This window comes from Eucalyptus grandis, chromosome 1, assembly GCF_016545825.1.
Source record: "Eucalyptus grandis isolate ANBG69807.140 chromosome 1, ASM1654582v1, whole genome shotgun sequence".
NCBI lineage: Eukaryota > Viridiplantae > Streptophyta > Magnoliopsida > Myrtales > Myrtaceae > Eucalyptus > Eucalyptus grandis.
The window spans coordinates 22,111,181-22,128,305 of record NC_052612.1 but is presented as its reverse complement, the minus strand read 5'-3'; the positions used below and the strand labels follow the sequence as shown (position 1 = coordinate 22,128,305).

Below are 17,125 nucleotides of genomic sequence, written 5' to 3'. Positions count from 1 at the left end.
CAATATGGGATCGTTCTTGTCAAATTGTTCACCGCCATGTTTAATATTTTCAATTTTGATAGTGAGCAGAGCTGCGAAGGGATGCTGCTGATAAACCTATTCTCTCGTAGCCTCAAGATCAACAGAGCCGAAAGGTCTCATCAAACCATGTCAAACTGCTTAAAGAGAAGTTACTCTCTCCAAAGTCAAAAATTACCAGACTTGTGCAATAGTCTAGGTACAGGTGTTCCATCTACCAAGCACACATCTATCGGATAAGATCGTGCTTTAATTATCATTCATAACGATTCAACCCGACCCATTTTACGTGGGCTGTTTTTTTTTTGCGACTCGACCTATTTTACTCATGTCAAATCCTAAAATTCTTTCGAGGATGTAAATAGAAATTCTTGTCCAAAGTCCCTTTTTCTGAGAAGTTACTCATTCTTATAATTGTTGTGGTGATGATGTGGGACCAACTTTCCCTCCCCGAGTTAGCTCAGTATCTAGCAGAAACCTCCACTTGACCGTTGCCGACCTCCTAGTCAGACAAAAGCATTTTGCAAGAATCAAAGAACGGATCCCATCGACGAATGACAGTCACACAAGTGCTAACCCCGGATAAGTCAGCAAGGGCAAAGCCTCCACAGAGACAGAGAGAGAGAGAGAGACAGAGACAGAGACAGAGAGAATGGCTCGTGCAGTTTCGACCTTCTCCTCGCACGTCCTCATCTCTCGTCACTTGATCTCCAATTCGATTCTCAAGCTGCACAACCCGAAGTCGCCGACTACTCATTCTGCCGCCGCCTTACGCACACGATGCGAGGCCACACAGTCAACGGTGACACCGCAGCTCGGGGCTTCAACAACCACCCCAGCCGCGAAGACGAAGAAGAAGAGCAGCTACGAGATCGAGAACTTGACAACGTGGCTGTTGAAGCAGGAGCAGGCAGGCCGCATCGATGCGGAGCTGACTATAGTGCTCTCAAGCATCTCCTTCGCGTGCAAACAGATCGCATCGCTGCTCCAGCGGTCAAGCATCGTCAACCTCACCGGAGCTCAGGGAACCATCAACGTCCAAGGGGAAGATCAGAAGAAGCTCGACGTCGTGTCCAATGAGGTTCGTATAACATTTTGGACACAATTCAATGCTACATTCTATCTGTGATGAGAGATCATCGCTCATTTTGTTCATCAAAGAATTCAATGGAGATTAAATGTCAGATCTGTTGGAACACCTTTCCAAAATCTGTTTATCAAGTGATCTGCCGAAAGTTTGATACCCTGGCATTATTCAATGAGATATTGCACCCTGTATATGCAAATCGAGCCTTGTATGTTAGCTAGGGCACTTTTTAAGCAGAACTTAACTGAAATTTAATAGAAATTTTAGAACCCTTTTGAAAGTTAGAACATGACAGATCAATTTTTCTGGTGAGTTCCCTCGGTAGTTCAACTAATGTGGGCCAATGTTAAAGGTGTTCTGCAATTGCTTAAGGTCGAGTGGAAGGACGGGGATCATAGCATCGGAGGAGGAAGATGTACCCGTCGCTGTAGAAGAGACCTACTCAGGAAACTACATCGTCGTCTTTGACCCTATTGATGGATCCGCCAATATCGACACCGCATTGACCACAGGATCCATCTTCGGCATTTACGGCCCAGACGAGCAATGCCTCATCGCCGATGAGGACGAGTCGCTGCCCACGGTAACTATCTTCCCCTGTCATTTCATTTTCGTTCTGTAACCAAAAGTCAGACATCTTCTCATGTATAGTTTCTGTGTCCTAGTTAGTAAACAGAACAGGCTATTCTTTCTTTTACATGAGCCTACAAGTATTGCTTTTTCATTCCTTATGCGAAATTCAAATAAGTCGGTGAGTCCCCGGCATCTTGGAAGCTACTTAGATCTCTAGTCTGCTTTAGAGTATGACAGATGCCCATCATATTGTAATTTGACCTCTTAATCCCGTCTGCCAAATTACTAAACGCTGCTGTGGCACAGCTCGACCAAGCTAAAGAGAGGTGCATCATCAGCGTCTGCCAACCAGGCAGCAACTTGCTGGCAGCCGGTTATTGCCTCTACTCCAGCTCGGTAGTCTTCACGCTCTCGATAGGGAACGGGGTGTATGCTTTCACTTTAGATCCTGCATACGGTGAATTCGTGCTGACACATGAGGACATCAAGATACCGAAAACAGGTAAAATCTTCTCGTTCAATGAGGGGAACTCCGACCTGTGGGATGGGAAATTGAAGAGCTACCTCAACCATCTCAGGCAGCCGGGCTCCAATGGCAAGCCCTACTCTGGCCGTTACATCGGATGCCTTGTCGGAGAGATCCATCGGATGCTGCTGGTTGGTGGAATATATGGGAACCCCAAGAACAGTAATGCTAAGAATGGGAATCTGAGGCTTTTGTATGAGTGTGCACCAATGAGCTATCTGGTTGAACAAGCCGGAGGAAAAGCAACTGATGGTATCCAGAGAATACTCGACATCAAACCAGAAAAGGTAAGAATGTACCATGACAAATTCTTGCCACTGTAGACATTTGTTATAGCGGTTTCTTAGTCAAAAGACTCACTGCATTACTTTTAACCCCATAAGCTCTGTCGTAAGATGTAGGCAGGAGATCTGTTCTTTGAGCCCAGCAGAGCCAATACTTTGTTTCATCAGAAATCAATCAGCATAAAGCCATTTTATAGAAAGCCCATAATCATTTCGTTCTGTTTCCTTCCATTGGCAGATCCACCAGCGGACACCGATATTCATTGGAAGCCCAGATGAAGTGGACAAATTGCAGAAATACTTGGCTTGAGTCAGCTGCCTCCCTTGTGGAATATTATTATACAGACTCAGTTTGCCATTGATGGGGTTGGCATAAGATGTTGCATCATAAAGCAAGGAAGTCAGGGAATTATCTAGCGACGCCAAGTGCTCGAAGCAGTCTCAACAGGGATGAATTTCGTCAAAGGTGGGAAGTCCTATAATTGTAAAAGTGAAGTGAGGGTTTTTTCCTACAAGAAAAGCAACACTTTGCCACCTTGACTACGTTTCTCATTCAAGGTAGTTGGAAATGGCATACGAATAGGACATCATTCCGCTTCTGATGTACATGTAGATGTAGATAGTTGCGGCCACATGATCTTCAACCTCAGCATTTCAAGGCAAAAATGTATTATGTAGCCTGTCAAAATCAGACCTAAAATGTCGCGCTGATGATGAAAACTGTTTTCAAGATGTAAAATTTCACCAAGTTAATAACTAGGTCTGAAACTTTACCGCATGAATTTCACAAATTGCCAGAATGTCTAATAAGCTTTTTTATGGATCCTTATCCAGGCATGTCACATTCACGGTGAATGTCACAGATCCTCACCAACATTGCTAACAAGCTACTCACGTAAATGATCTTGTATTTCACAATTGACAGATTGCGCCAGTCACCCTGGGAATATTATGCTGCACTAAACTGATGCAATAGCTTCCAGCAACTTAGTGCAAGATGAATATGTCTTGACATCCCAAGATATTTGCCCTTTTTCAAAAGAGCATGTTAGCCTGGTAGATGAAAGACTTACGCTGCCAAAATCAACTTGTAACTGTAGTGATCAGGAAAAGACACCCAGAGACATAGCTGAAAACGATAGTCAGTGCTCTATGGATAGCATCCAAAGTGTAATGTTTTTGTTGGTCAATCAAATGAGACTGATGAAATGCGGTAGAATAATCACTCAGTTCAGCTCATCAGCTACAAAGAAAATGACTTTGCTTATGTTAGATCAAATGATTAAAAAAATGGGCATGGAGGGGGCCATCCAATTAGATTTATATCATTTCACAGTTAGTACTGTAATTGCACCACATCTGCTTATATGAAAGTTCTCCGTAGGAAGTTGGTGCTCAGCGGCACAATTCTCCAGGTCCATCTAAAGCCTTAACTCTTAAGAAGTTCAAAATTTAATATATACGGTCAAATTAAATATCAAAAGACAGAATGTGGAACACGAGAAACTCACAAGGAATTCCTTTGTTGTCAAAGATTTTACTGTTGCAATGCTTATTTAGACCAAAACAAATTTGCTCATGAGTCTTTTCCTGCATGCATTTTCACATCACATCATTGAAGGAAAAGTTTGAAGTAGTCCAAACCTGAAAGATTCATGTTATTTCATAAAAATTGATGTCTCATTTGCTGGAGACTCTGAAGATGATGAGCTCCCAAGTTATTACCCTTTTGAGTCAAAAGAAGACGTGCAGACCACATGAAAAAGAAGGATACAAATTAACCTGTAGTTGGCTTGGCAAATTCAATATTCATAGTTCTTCAAACAGTATAGTTGATTATAAGTATTCCTACAAGTTTCTGGAACAATTACCAATGATGAGAGTATGATCACTAGAAGAAAGCTTAGGAGATCCTGGAGTGGAAAACTCAGTTGAACTATTGCATTATTTGCATTCTATATCAGTAGTTTGACACCCTCTAACTTCATACAAACTGCTGGATATGAGGCAGCAATAGACTAGTCCCTCCATGAGGTCCTAGAGAATGCAAGACAAGACGAGACAAATAAAAGAAGTTATTTACCAGGTAAAGCTTCAGCACAGTGCCATGGTATTTAAGCACAGAATACTCACATTGATAAGATTAACCACATAAGTTGATAAGCAGCTTCTGGGACAACTGATGACCAAACATATTATTAGGGGAACTTTGTAGGAAAATTCATGTGAATGACAAAATAAAAAATTAATAAAAAATAGAAGAGATAATGAAGTACAAAAGCCAATATAAGAACCGCAATTATGAACATCCAGTATCATCCTCCGCTTTTGAGGTATGTGCAGATCTAATAAGTGACATCCAAGATGCATAAAAGCAGAAACTACAGTAACACTCCAGAACCTCCATAAATTGTTTTAGCCCGAAGTTAAAGTGGTCAAAGTCTAGCCAAATAAAGTGACCTATTCTGTAGCCAATTGTCAATTCAAGGAAAACTGAAACCATTTTATCCTACAAACAGTCAAAACCTGCACCTTAAGAGAACTCACCAAGCAAACACTTTTTCTACGCTCTTTGCCCTAACATGCGCATGCATGGTTACCGTAGAGAGAGCATGATGATTGAGAAATATTTTTCAACCTGATCATCTATCGCCTCAGTGTGGAAACTGGCTGGTATCAGAAGGCTATTAATTCTACCATGACTATTTGCCATTTCTCCAATGAGTGCTTCAGCAGCAAGCCACCTCATTATCTTTAACAGCCCTTCAAGCCACTATCCAGTTGTCCTCAGACATTAATCAGTTCAAAAACCCAGTTTTGACCACCTCTTGCCTCTTTGTATCCACAGGGATACCATGCTCAAGTAATGAAATTCCCCATGGGTCACTCATTCCTCCAATTCATGCATTTCCAATCTCCCTTTAACTTGTTCTTTTCTAATAAAATCAAGTACTAGAGGAGAATATAAAGGGATAGAGAAAAGTAAGCCAACCATAGTACAGTGACCTCAAACGACAGTTAGAAGGGTGTCAAAAGTACCTTCAGAGGTCACCGACTGACCGGACGTTGAGGATGCAGGAGACTAGTCCTGTTTTCTCTCCACTGCCAGGACAACCACTTGGTGTGCCCCAATTCAGGAACTCTTCAATATATAGCGAATCTGGAAACTCCAGGTAAAACCCCAATAGAGGTGTCTCAGGTTTCATTTCCCAATAATCTCTCCTTAGTTTGTCAATGTTTCAACATGCCAGCAGCACCTAGTGAGAGAAAACTCTAATGTTCAATAGAAACCTGAATGGAAGAAGGATTTCGGTCACGTTGTAAGGGTAAATAACAGGTCCATGTTCTTAGCCTGGCACCCCACCACCACCCCTACCCATTTGTCCCTGCCACTATGCTCTATCAGTGGCCTGGAATAAGTATATCCCAAGATGCACGAGCCTTTTGACTCATATATCTTGGGTGATACAGTTCCCACAAGTGTCACCAGTGGTCTCCACAAGAACACAATCCCTCCCTGAAGTGATGAAAACGATTCACATCTCTGACAATTATGACCCTCTTTGTGACCTTTGAGATAAGTTTCACAGCAGAGTGGCAATCATCACACATTCTTAGATTCTTAATGACACGCAAGGGTGCTCGTGATGGTGTTTTCATGAGACCATATGCTATGGCCAATTTTTCACTGTGATAACTGAGATAGTCTTCCTTTTGCTCATCTTCCACGTCATGCAACACTCCAGCAATATCTGGGACATAACCCAACTCTTTAATCTTGGCCAAAAGTTCCCCAACTTTCTCATATATCTGCAAATACTCAGGGTGTGAATTGTCATCTGAAACAAATACATGTGTTGTGTCTTTAATTTCTATCCAGCTGACACCAGGCTCTTTCTTGATACTCCTCTCTCTCATCAGCTTCCGAATGTTCGCAACCCCATCCCACCTCTTTGCCTTGGCATACATATTAGATGCAAGTATGTATGTTCCAACATCAGTAGCATCCATTCTTATGACCATTTCTGCAACACGCAGGCCTAACCCACATTGCCGATGGACATGGCAAGCATTGAGCAACGTGCGCCAGGCAACAGTATCCCATTGTACAGGTGTAGACTTCATAAAATTTTCAGCTTTGTCAAGTGCACCAGCCTTGGTCAGAAGCCTAACAATGCAGGTGTAGTGCTCTACTCCAGGTTCTATCCCATACTGTTTCATGAGATGGTTCACATAAAAAAGTGCCTCCTGCTCCAGACCCAAGTGAGCGCAAGCAGATAGAACTCCCACAAAAGTTACGTAGCTAGGAAGCTCCCTTGTGGCCATCATGTCTCCAAAAACTGTTAAAGCTTCCCTTCCAAGCCCATGTTGGGAGTATCCACATATCATTGAATTCCAAGAAGCAAAGTCTCGTGCACCATGTTTGAGAAAACTTCACATGAGGCTTCAATGTCGCCACTCTTGGAATACATATTAATTAAAGCATTCCCAATGCTTGTGTGATTTTTTAATCCGGACTTCTGCACTAACGCATGCAAAAGATGCCCATGCCTTAATGTAGATAAAGCTGCACAGCAGTTTAACAAAACAACAAAGGTGTACTCATTTGGTGGAATATATTCATTCTCCATTTTCAGCAAGAGGTTAAGTGCTTCCTCAAAGAATCCATTTTGAAAGTAAGCAGTCATCATTGAAGTCCATGTCACAACGTTTCGAACCTGCAAACTGTTAAAGACCTTGCTTGCATTCATAACCTTGCCACATTTGCCGTACATGTCAATCAGTGTACTGCAAAAGAAATCATCACAATCCACTCGACTCTTCAACATCCGGCAGTGAAGCGACAAACCCAGTTTCAAATCTTTGAGAGAAGCACTTAGCCCCAGAGCAGTAGAGTAAGTGGCACCATCCCAGGCTGCACGATCGAACACCATTCTAGCCAAAACTTCCAAAGCTTCCATTAAATTCCCATTTTCCATAAGTCCATTCAAAACCAAGTTATACGTGAAAATATCATATCCAGGTAAAGTGTCCAAAACCACAATTCCTGCCTTCACATCCCAGCATCTCAAGTACATGTTAAGAAGTGCATTCTTCACATACTGATGAAACTCTAACCCAGACTTGACCACATACCCATGACATTGCTTGCCTTCATTGACTCTCCTGTCATCTGAACAAGAAGACACAACTGTAGCAAGTATATACTCGTTTGGGGGGTCACATTCCAAGGACAGCATAGACTTGAACAATTGTATAACTTCCCAAGGGAACCCACTGCGTAAGTATCCCGCCATCAGAGCCCCCCAAGAGACTTCATTTCTCTCTCGCATATCGTCAAACAGCTTGCGTGCGCTCGATATTTGACCACACTTTGAGTACAGATTGATCAGAGAGTTAGCCTCCACGATACTACCTCGTAAATTTTCATTGGATGCGATCAGCTGCGCGTGAATCATTTTGCCAACCCTTAAGTTCTCCGAATCAGCAGACAACTTCAAGAGCCTCGTGGTCGGCGTGTGAATGTTCCTTAAGGCTCTCGAAGTCATGGACATGGCTTTCCAACCTCGGAGTCACTAGATGGAGCACTAGATTACCTCTCAACATTTCGATGAAACCGAGACCGGCCAACAGTCCGAGCAGAGTCGTAACAGCGAAACTGTGCCATGGCACTAATCAGCCAGCCATGCACGAACCCAAGTGCACAAAGAACCGAAGGCAGCGTCAGACGTAACAGCGCCGATCCAGCCGAGAGACTCAAGCAAATTTCGCCTTTTCCAAGGCCCACATCGTCCAGGCACCCTCTCTCTCGCTCTCCATACATTCTCTGTCTTGGGCATTGAATGCCTATCTCATCTGGGCAAGTGGAAACCTTTCCGCTTCGGGAGCTCCAGGCCGTGTACTCCGGGCCATCCGTCACCGGCGGCGGAAGCTTCGACCGATCAACCTTTGAGCGATTCCGGGTTGTGGGTACGCTCCGTCCCCGGTCCGGTCACCGTGGGAGGACGGCAAGGTCTTGCTGACGAACGAGGTTGAGGCGGGCAAGAACCTCGGGAAGAAAACCTATGACCGTTCAAGCTGTCCAGCTACGAACTGAAACAGCAGCATTCCTTGTTTCAGGGATTGTACGATGTGGCTAGAAACATGTATGGTTTGCTCTCGTTCGCTTCCCGTTTATCTTGAAGTTGAGTTGTTACTGTATTTTCGTCCAAGAATGAAAGATTCTGGGATAAGTAAATCGAAAATGATAAAACTTTATGATGTCAAGAAAGTGTCATCAAGTTCTAATTCTAGCCAATTTGAATCGATGGAAGATAATTTAATATCGCATTTGTTAGGTTTTTTTTTTGAGAATGTGTGAAGTTGATGTGGTGTCAAGTGAGCACCAAATCTTAAAAAAATCTGAAATTTTATATTGAAAAAAAGTATAGCAAGATGGTCGCTTTGTTCTGCCTGGATAGCCACCACGCATTCGCTCCTACTCTCTTTCTAACCTTCATTTTTTTTCCCTATGAATGTTGGCAATTTTTTTTACATGACATCATTTAGAGTCACATCAACATCACATATTATCAAATTAAGCAGGTTCGTAAAAGTACTTTATTGTAACTTTTTGTTAAGTTCTCAAACTTGATTCCAATAATTTGAACCGCATTTTGCGGTAAGTTTTCAAATTTTGGATGCTCTTATCCTATTCTCGTTAGGCAAGAAATATCAGAAGATCCTTGTTTACCCAATCAGATACTTGACCATAGTAGGATATGAATTTTTTATTTTGCTTACACAATTTTTATGGCTAATGCTATTTCCATACCACAAATAATTCTAAACACGCCATAATATATAAATTTTATCTAAATAACCATCATTAAAACCTCATTTATGGTATGATTAATGAAAGAGGAAGAACATACATTTGATGAGGATCAATGATTTTGGAATTTTTATCCATCTTTCCCTAACTATCGTTTCTTTTTCTTTGGGTTTAAAATCATCTAAAATTTGAGTATTTTAATCAACTTAATGATTGGAATTAGATTTTAAAATAATGTCAATAAAGTAGTGGTGTTCATAACTTTTTATTTAGAATCTGTCTTTGGAGTTCAATATCTAACAACTCCCTCTCTTATACAATTCATTTGTTCTTTTTTTTTTTTTTTTTTTTTTGGGGGGGGAGGGGCTAGAATTCTTTGGTTAAAGTTGTAAATCCATTTAAGATTATAATTGAAATCTGAGATATGTTAATTAACAAAGATTACCAATGTTTCAGACTCCTTGCAATAAAATCCCTCACGGGATTTAGCTTAAGCGCAATGATGAGTATATGAGAGGAAATGAAGTTTGTACAAAAATGAACGGAAAAACACGGAAGGTGGAGGAATAAAAACATCCTTTTATCACAGATTGAATTTTAAAGAGATTGTAAACAAATGTTCTAGACACCATAGCTTTTTTAGTATTCTTTTAATATGGAATTCCAATCATTAAGTTGATTAAAATACTCGAATTTTAGAGGATTCTCGTAGAACAAAAGGAATGAATCTAAAACTTCTCATATATGAACACAAGAAAGAGGAAGAAACAATACTTAAGGAAAGGTGGATAAAGTTCCTGAAATTGATTGACCCATATCTAAATATGATTTTTTTTTCCTTTTTATCATCTTACTATTAATGAATTTTTTAAGTAAGAAATCATGAAAAATTTCAAGCTGGTACATTTATGATAAATTTACTTTAAACTAATTTTTCAATCACTAAAAACTCTCCAAACTAAAATATCTATGATAAATTTACTCTCCGCTAATTTTCGTTAAATTTTACCATCAAATTACAAAATTAAATGATATGTGCAGTTGAAGGATTTATCAATTTGAGATTTTATCATCAATTTATCATAAGTGTATTAATTTATAATTATTCATGATATTAATCCAATTTAACGAAAAATTAATGGATAATAAATTGATTATAAATACATCAGTTTGGAGTTTTTTTACGATTTTTCGTAATATTATGTGGTTAAAACTATTTGAGAGAATAAAATAGCGTCAACCATTCTTATTTGGAAAAAAGTGAAAATTCCAAATAGTTTCCTCTCCAACCCTCGATAGGGCGATGTCGTGGAAGAACACAGGCCGCAATCACCACGACCACCCCCCTCCGTTCGTCTCCTTCCTTATACAAAACCCTCCAATCCCCTTCTCCAAGCAAAAAACTCCCTTCACTGAAAACACCCCCAGAATCTTATATAAATCTCCTTCATCTTCTCGATCCCTGCATCGCGTCCATTCAAACTCTCGCTAAGATTCCCAGGATGGGCTCGGTTCTCGGCAGGATCTCCGTCGAGACCCCGAAATACCAGGTCCTCAGCTCCTCCGCCGAGTACGAGATCCGCCACTACGCCCCCGCCGTCGTCGCCGAGGTCACCTACACCCCCTCCCAGCTCGACGGCAGCCGCGACGGGGGCTTCAGAGTCCTCGCCGACTACATCGGCGCCCTGGGGAACCCCAAGAACGCCAAGCCCGAGAAGATCGCCATGACCGCCCCGGTGATCACCAAGAGCGAGAAGATCGCCATGACGGCCCCGGTGATCACCCAGGGGCCGCCCGGGGGCGGCGGCGGCGGCGGGGAGGAGGAGGAGGCGGTGACGATGCGGTTCGTGCTGCCGGCGAAGTACGGGAGCGCGGAGGAGGCGCCGAAGCCGCTGGACGAGAGGGTGGTGGTGAGGGAGGAGGAGGGGAGGAAGTACGGGGTGGTGAGGTTCGGCGGGGTGGCGACGGAGGGGGTGGCGACGGAGAAGGCGGAGAGGCTGAGGGAGTGGCTGGAGAGGGACGGGCATAAGGTGGCGGGGGAGTTCGTGCTGGCCAGGTACAATCCGCCGTGGACGGTGCCTCCGTTGAGGACCAACGAGGTCATGATTCCGATCGAGTGAGGAGGATGGAGTAGGGGTGTGGAATTTCTGGTGCTCTGTATTTTCTCTTATGTTTTCTCTTTTTTTTTCGTTATTTTTCTTGTTCATTTTCTTATGCAAGTACAGAATGTCGAAAATTGTCTTTGGACTTGATTGGCATTTAACTTATGCTTAGTGATATCATATCTTAAGATCTCTTCACATTATAACTTCCGAAGTTATGTGAAGAAATGATGCATTCGCGGTATAATAATCGAAAAGAAAAGTAAAGGCAAAGAAAAATACTGAGTGAGAGAAGAAGAAATGACTACTCCAATTTCATGTAGTCAGAATTTAATCGATGCATGCTTTGATGAATGGACTAGAATAAGTAAAGGGCCTCTAGCTTCGATCAAGAAAGAAAAAAAAAATGAAAGTTTGCTACAAACAATTTGAAGAATTTGGTGTGTCTATCGCACGGTTGCTATGAAACAATTAAGGGTGCGTTTGATAACGTTTCGTTTAAAAATTATTCCATGTAACTCTATTTACATTCGGGGAATAATTTTTTACCAAAAAACGCATTGGTAAAAACTTATTAGGAAATAAAAAATGAATAAACACGTTTGGTAAATTTATATTCTTTTTTTTTGTTTTTTTTTTTTTAATTTTTTAATTTTTTTTCCTTTTTTTTTTTTTTTTTTTTTTTCTTTTGGCCAGTCATAGGCCTCCGGCGACCGGCCGACGGGAAGCTGGCAGCCTCGCCCGGCCACGGCGAGGCTCGGGCTCGCCTTGGCCGGGCGAGCTCGAGCTCGCCCAAATCCGACGAGGCCGAGCGTCGCCGACCCTAGCGAGGCTCGGCCTCACATTGGCCGGGCGAGCTTGGCCTTGCCCAGATCCGACAACGCTCGGCCTCGCCGAGGGCCAGCGACACTCCAGCGAGGTCGCCGACCCTCGACGGCATCGCTGGCCAAAGAAAAGAAGAAGAAGAAAAAGAAGAAGAAGAAAGAGAGAGAGAAAAAATGTTCTTCAAAAGTGTTTTAAAAAAAAATAATTTTTTTCTCATTTTCGTTCCAATTTTGTTCCAATTTTGTTCCAATTTTGTTAGGAAAACAAAAAAACATATTTTGAACAAAAACGCAAACAAACGCATTTCTGTTCTTTTTTTGTTCCCGGAAACAAAAAAATAAAATTTTTGTTCATAAACAAGAAAAAAGAACATTACCATACAGGGCCTAATTGGTCACACTATCTATGACATACGTCCCAGCCAACTATTGCGTCTTCGAAACTCTCCCTTTTTATTGGTCAGTTGCAACCATGCGTCATAGCCATCAACCATCTCACGAATGGGTATTCGCTTGTCATTGTATACACATCGCATACTATTGACTAGGGAGTGAGCTGTTCCAAGTTTCATATAGGTCCCATTTAAAATTTGGAATTTATTTGTTGAAAGAGGTTCCTCATGTTTTGGAATTTGAAACCTACTTTGCATACCCTAAAAATTTAAAATCTACTCTGTCAATAGTTTCAGGATTGGTTCTAGAATCTACCAAAGTTCTACTAATATTATTAATTGAACGATTGTGGTAAATTAAAAATCTTTATTGACCATCACTTGTTACTATAATTCACATATCATAAAAACACATGAAAAATATGAACATTAATAAAGTAAAAGTCTTAATCATAAAATGGAAGCTCAGATTAATACTTCTAAATTATATACTCATCATTGAATAACATGAAATATCTTAAAATTGTACAAAGACATGAACCAAGAAAAATATTAAAACTTGTTCCAGGTTCTAGATAACATGTTATAAGTTGCAAGTTCCTCCAATTAAGAACTTGGAACGTAACTGTCAAAATAGGTTTTTCATTTTTTTAGAATGCAAAACTTACTCTGCATATCTTGGAACCTGAAACCTACAGTCCGATACTCAGATTTCGGGTTCTATTCTGAAACCATGCTCGTCCCCACTTTTGACTATGTATGTGGATTAATTACAAATAATCTCTTAAGCATTGCTTTAAATAAGGGCATGTAAAAGAACCATGAACCTCTTGGACCACCCAAAACCGGCCTAGAACTAACAGTTCCCATAAGGATCAATCCATTTTTCAGTCCCTGGTGTGGAACCGCCGATCCAAACTAAATTGGTACACACACACAAAATAATTTTCTTTTAATTTTAACTCTCTCATCTCACGCCTTTAACGCTTTTTTCTCCGTCCTCTGAAAAGAAAGGAAAGGAAGGAACCTTAGTCACTAATTAGTTCTTATCTCGCTTCATCTCGCCCTCATGCCTCCAACTCTCCCGCAATTGTCTCATCCCGCTCTCGATCTGTCAATCGCCTCGCCTGTCAACGAGTCAGCTAAGCTCTCAGGCTCACCTCCGGCCCTCCATCATGGCATCACAGTCACGCCTTGCCTCTGACTCCCTCGTAGTCGGCCTCGCCTCCCACTAACAATCTTGCTCGAACTCACAAGCGTCACGCCTCACTCTTGCAGTCATAGCTGTTAACCAGGTAACACCAATTGCTTTGCTCGATTTACTTTGTTAACATAGTTAACTAGAATGACCTCTTCTTTGATAATACTGAAATCAAGCGTCTATTAAGCTGTACATTTGATTTTGGATAGTCTACGTTGATAGAGTTTGAGTTTGGTTGTAAATCTAAGTTTGCAATGTCTATATTATGTTCCTCAATCAGTTGCGTACAACATGTTTGATAGAATACCTCCGAGAATATGAATCAAAATAGTTCAAATTACTATCTCAATTATAAAGCATGTAATGAAGAAAGGGTAGCTTATGTTGAGGCCTCCATAGTTTATTGGCACACAAGAGTCGCAACCTAGATTAGCAGACACTACTGGTGAAGTCCAGAAAAGAAGAGCCTCAAGCATGCCAAGCTCTGTTGCAGAGTCACAGTGGGAGACCTAATGGACGAAGAATGAATAAGAACTGAGGAGCCAACAAGAAAGGAGAGGGATGCCAACATTTACATACCAAAACAGAATTTTTTTGTTTATTCAATTAAAAACGAATTTTTCCATTGTGCTGACACCTAAATTTTTCCAACCTAGTCATTCATTTATTACATAAAATTAGGGATTAATTATTAACCCATTTAGTTTTTATATTTTTTATAATTGCATTTGTATTGGACTGGCCGATGAGTTTTAATGGATGATTTTGAGCCTGATTGAGCCCACGAGATTAAATGTTTCTCTAAGCCCATAGAAGGATATGATGGCTGAAATTCACGTATAATATGCACGTGAGGTGGTAAGCTTAAGTAGATTATAAGAAGTGATTCGACAATTATATCATAGGATTCTTGGGAATCGACTTAATTTCCTTGTGTGCACAATTATTTGTGGATACCAAGATAAAGAGGACAAACAAATCTAATAGTTGGTGAGTGTGGGCAAGATTCAGTCAAATAAACAAAATAAGCTAGCTAATTGAAAAGGAAAAGAAAATACATGGTGAGGGGCGCCTATACAAAGACGAATAGGTTCACAATAAAGGGCGGGGTCAAGTCATAATCTCAAAGCATAGAGAGATACATGTGAGGAATAAAGAGAAAAGAGAGGGAAAGAGTCTTCGCAACTAATCCTTGGCCGAGCACTCATATTGCCATCCCGGCCCGTCGTCACACTACTATTGTCGCCACCGTTTGCCACCAATCAAGATGTGGAGCCCCTTGGCAAACCTATTGCCCCCAAATGCCAAACCAACGCCAAGCGTCGCTGCAATGTTGATGCTTGTTGCCCTTTGAGCCGCAAAGCCCCCAACGTGCTCAAGCTGCGAAGGCCCAACAATGAGCTGCTGCCTCCCTACACCATTGCTGAATTTTCAACAATGATCACTTGAGGGTCACTTATCAACAACTCTCTCCTATGGTTTTCAATGTCCACGGCGTCACTTCAAGTGCAACATTCATCTGTGATGTCCATTGCATCTTGCTCGTGCACGACATCCTGTGAATCTTTTTGGGCTTCATCTGTTCTTTTGGACAATTCATTTTGAAATGACCATGTTCATTGCAAATCAAGCAATCAGGAAATTGCTTGCTAGTAGATTTGTGAAATGTCTATCATAATGATACTTATAAAAATGCATAGGAGGTTTGTGTTTCAATCTATCTTTAACTTTTCGAAAAGGATTCTTCTCATTTTCATTCCCTCATATCCTAAACCACATTTGTTTTAGTGAAGGATTTGAATTGAGAGAATGTGCTTCAAGGTTTTTGAACCTAGTGAAAACTTGGTGTTGATGTTTAAAATTTTTTCTTTGAAATTCTCCTTCTCGACTCAAAGAAGTTTTACTTCACCCACTTTGAGATCATGTTCATTCTTCAATTCATTAATAAGAACTTTACCAGCAAAGTTTTCAGTGGTAAGATCATACACTTCCTTTTTCGAAACTGAAATTCCTTTTGAAGCTTTTTAGTGTTCTTCAAACATGTCCCTCAAAAAATCCTATGGTTCTTCATAGGTCAATTAAGAATCATTTACCTCATTTTCTTCATCGTGATCTAAATTGGCCATTAAATAAAGATTTGCTTCCTCTTCATCACTTGATTTATACTCGATGTCATTTTATGATTCGGCCTTTAATGCTTTCTTCTTCTTATCATATTTTCCTTTCTTTTTCTTGAGATTTGGGTATTCTAGCTTTATGTGACCTAGTTTCCTGCCTTCATAGCAAACACTATCCTTGCCTTTGGATTCCTCATTGTTCCTTTAAGGCTTTTTGTCATTCAAGAGCTTCATTTGTCTTTTTTTCTTTATGGTTTCCTACTTTCCTCATGAAATTTTTGAATCTTTTTCTCAACAGCTCCATGTCTTCATCACTATCTTCTCCTTCTAAATATATTTACTCACCTGCATCATCATGATCAACTTTAAGGCAATGGATTTCTTACCTTTTGAGTTACTTTCCTCATTTAGGTGTTCAACTTCATAGGACATAAATGTTTCTATCAACTCATCCATTGTAATTAATTGAATCCTCATTGTCTCGCATAGAGATGTCTTAAACGTGCTCCATTTATTGGGCAAAGCTCTTAAAAGCTTGTTCACTTTTTTTATTGGTGAACATTTTTCCTTAATGTGTAAGTCCACTCATCAGTGAATCAAGTGAACATTTGTGTCACTATTTCAACTGGCTTCATTTTAAACAGTTTGTAATTTCCAAGTAGGATGTTCATCTTTTTTTCTATCACCCTGTCTATTCCTTGGAATGTCAGTAGTAGACAATCCCAAATTTCCTTGGCTATAACACAAAAGAAACTTTGTTAAATTTAGATGGTGACAAAGCACAATACAATAGGTGTTTAGCTTTGGTATTGAGAGCAGCTCTTCTTTAAGATTATTTTATGTTATGGGCAGCAGCTATTGAGCTTGAGGTTGAACAACAGCAAGTGATGGGGCTGGTATGTCCACACCATTCAACCACACTTCACATTTCAAGGGATGTAGCTTCAATGCATGATTGCATTATTTACTTCCAATATCCATAGTTGCTTCCATCGAAGTAAGGTGGCTTGTTAGGAGCTTGAGCATTACTGGTAAAGAAACTGCTAAAGTTAGCCATGATAGAAGATCTATTTCTTTAACATGTTTTGTTTGGCAAAATCTCCTTCAAAATTTTTGCATAGCTAGGCATTTGCTTTAAGGCATCTACATCAAGAAATTTAGAGAATTACCTATCTATTTTGTGATGC

At 40.6% G+C, this 17,125-nt stretch overlaps 3 protein-coding genes across 3 annotated transcripts; 2 read left to right on the top strand and 1 right to left on the bottom strand.

Annotated features, from left to right (window-relative positions):
- The first annotated feature begins 617 nt into the window (after positions 1–617).
- Positions 618–3,266, top strand: LOC104433102 (fructose-1,6-bisphosphatase, chloroplastic). Its single transcript, XM_010045752.3, has 4 exons — positions 618–1,099; positions 1,458–1,688; positions 1,985–2,491; positions 2,727–3,266. The coding sequence occupies exons 1-4, from the start codon at positions 671–673 to the stop codon at positions 2,796–2,798; spliced, it is 1,239 nt and encodes a 412-aa protein (XP_010044054.3). The 5' UTR covers positions 618–670; the 3' UTR covers positions 2,799–3,266.
- A 1,141-nt stretch (positions 3,267–4,407) lies between these two features.
- On the bottom strand, positions 4,408–8,682 carry LOC104433101 (pentatricopeptide repeat-containing protein At5g39680). Its single transcript, XM_010045745.3, is given in 3 exon segments — positions 4,408–4,667; positions 5,528–6,903; positions 6,906–8,682. Coding segments are annotated over 2 exon segments (2,070 nt in total). The 5' UTR covers positions 8,044–8,682; the 3' UTR covers positions 4,408–4,667; positions 5,528–5,971.
- A 1,925-nt stretch (positions 8,683–10,607) lies between these two features.
- On the top strand, positions 10,608–11,604 carry LOC104433103 (heme-binding-like protein At3g10130, chloroplastic). Its single transcript, XM_010045753.3, has one exon. The coding sequence runs from the start codon at positions 10,805–10,807 to the stop codon at positions 11,420–11,422; it is 618 nt and encodes a 205-aa protein (XP_010044055.1). The 5' UTR covers positions 10,608–10,804; the 3' UTR covers positions 11,423–11,604.
- The last annotated feature ends 5,521 nt before the right edge of the window (positions 11,605–17,125 follow it).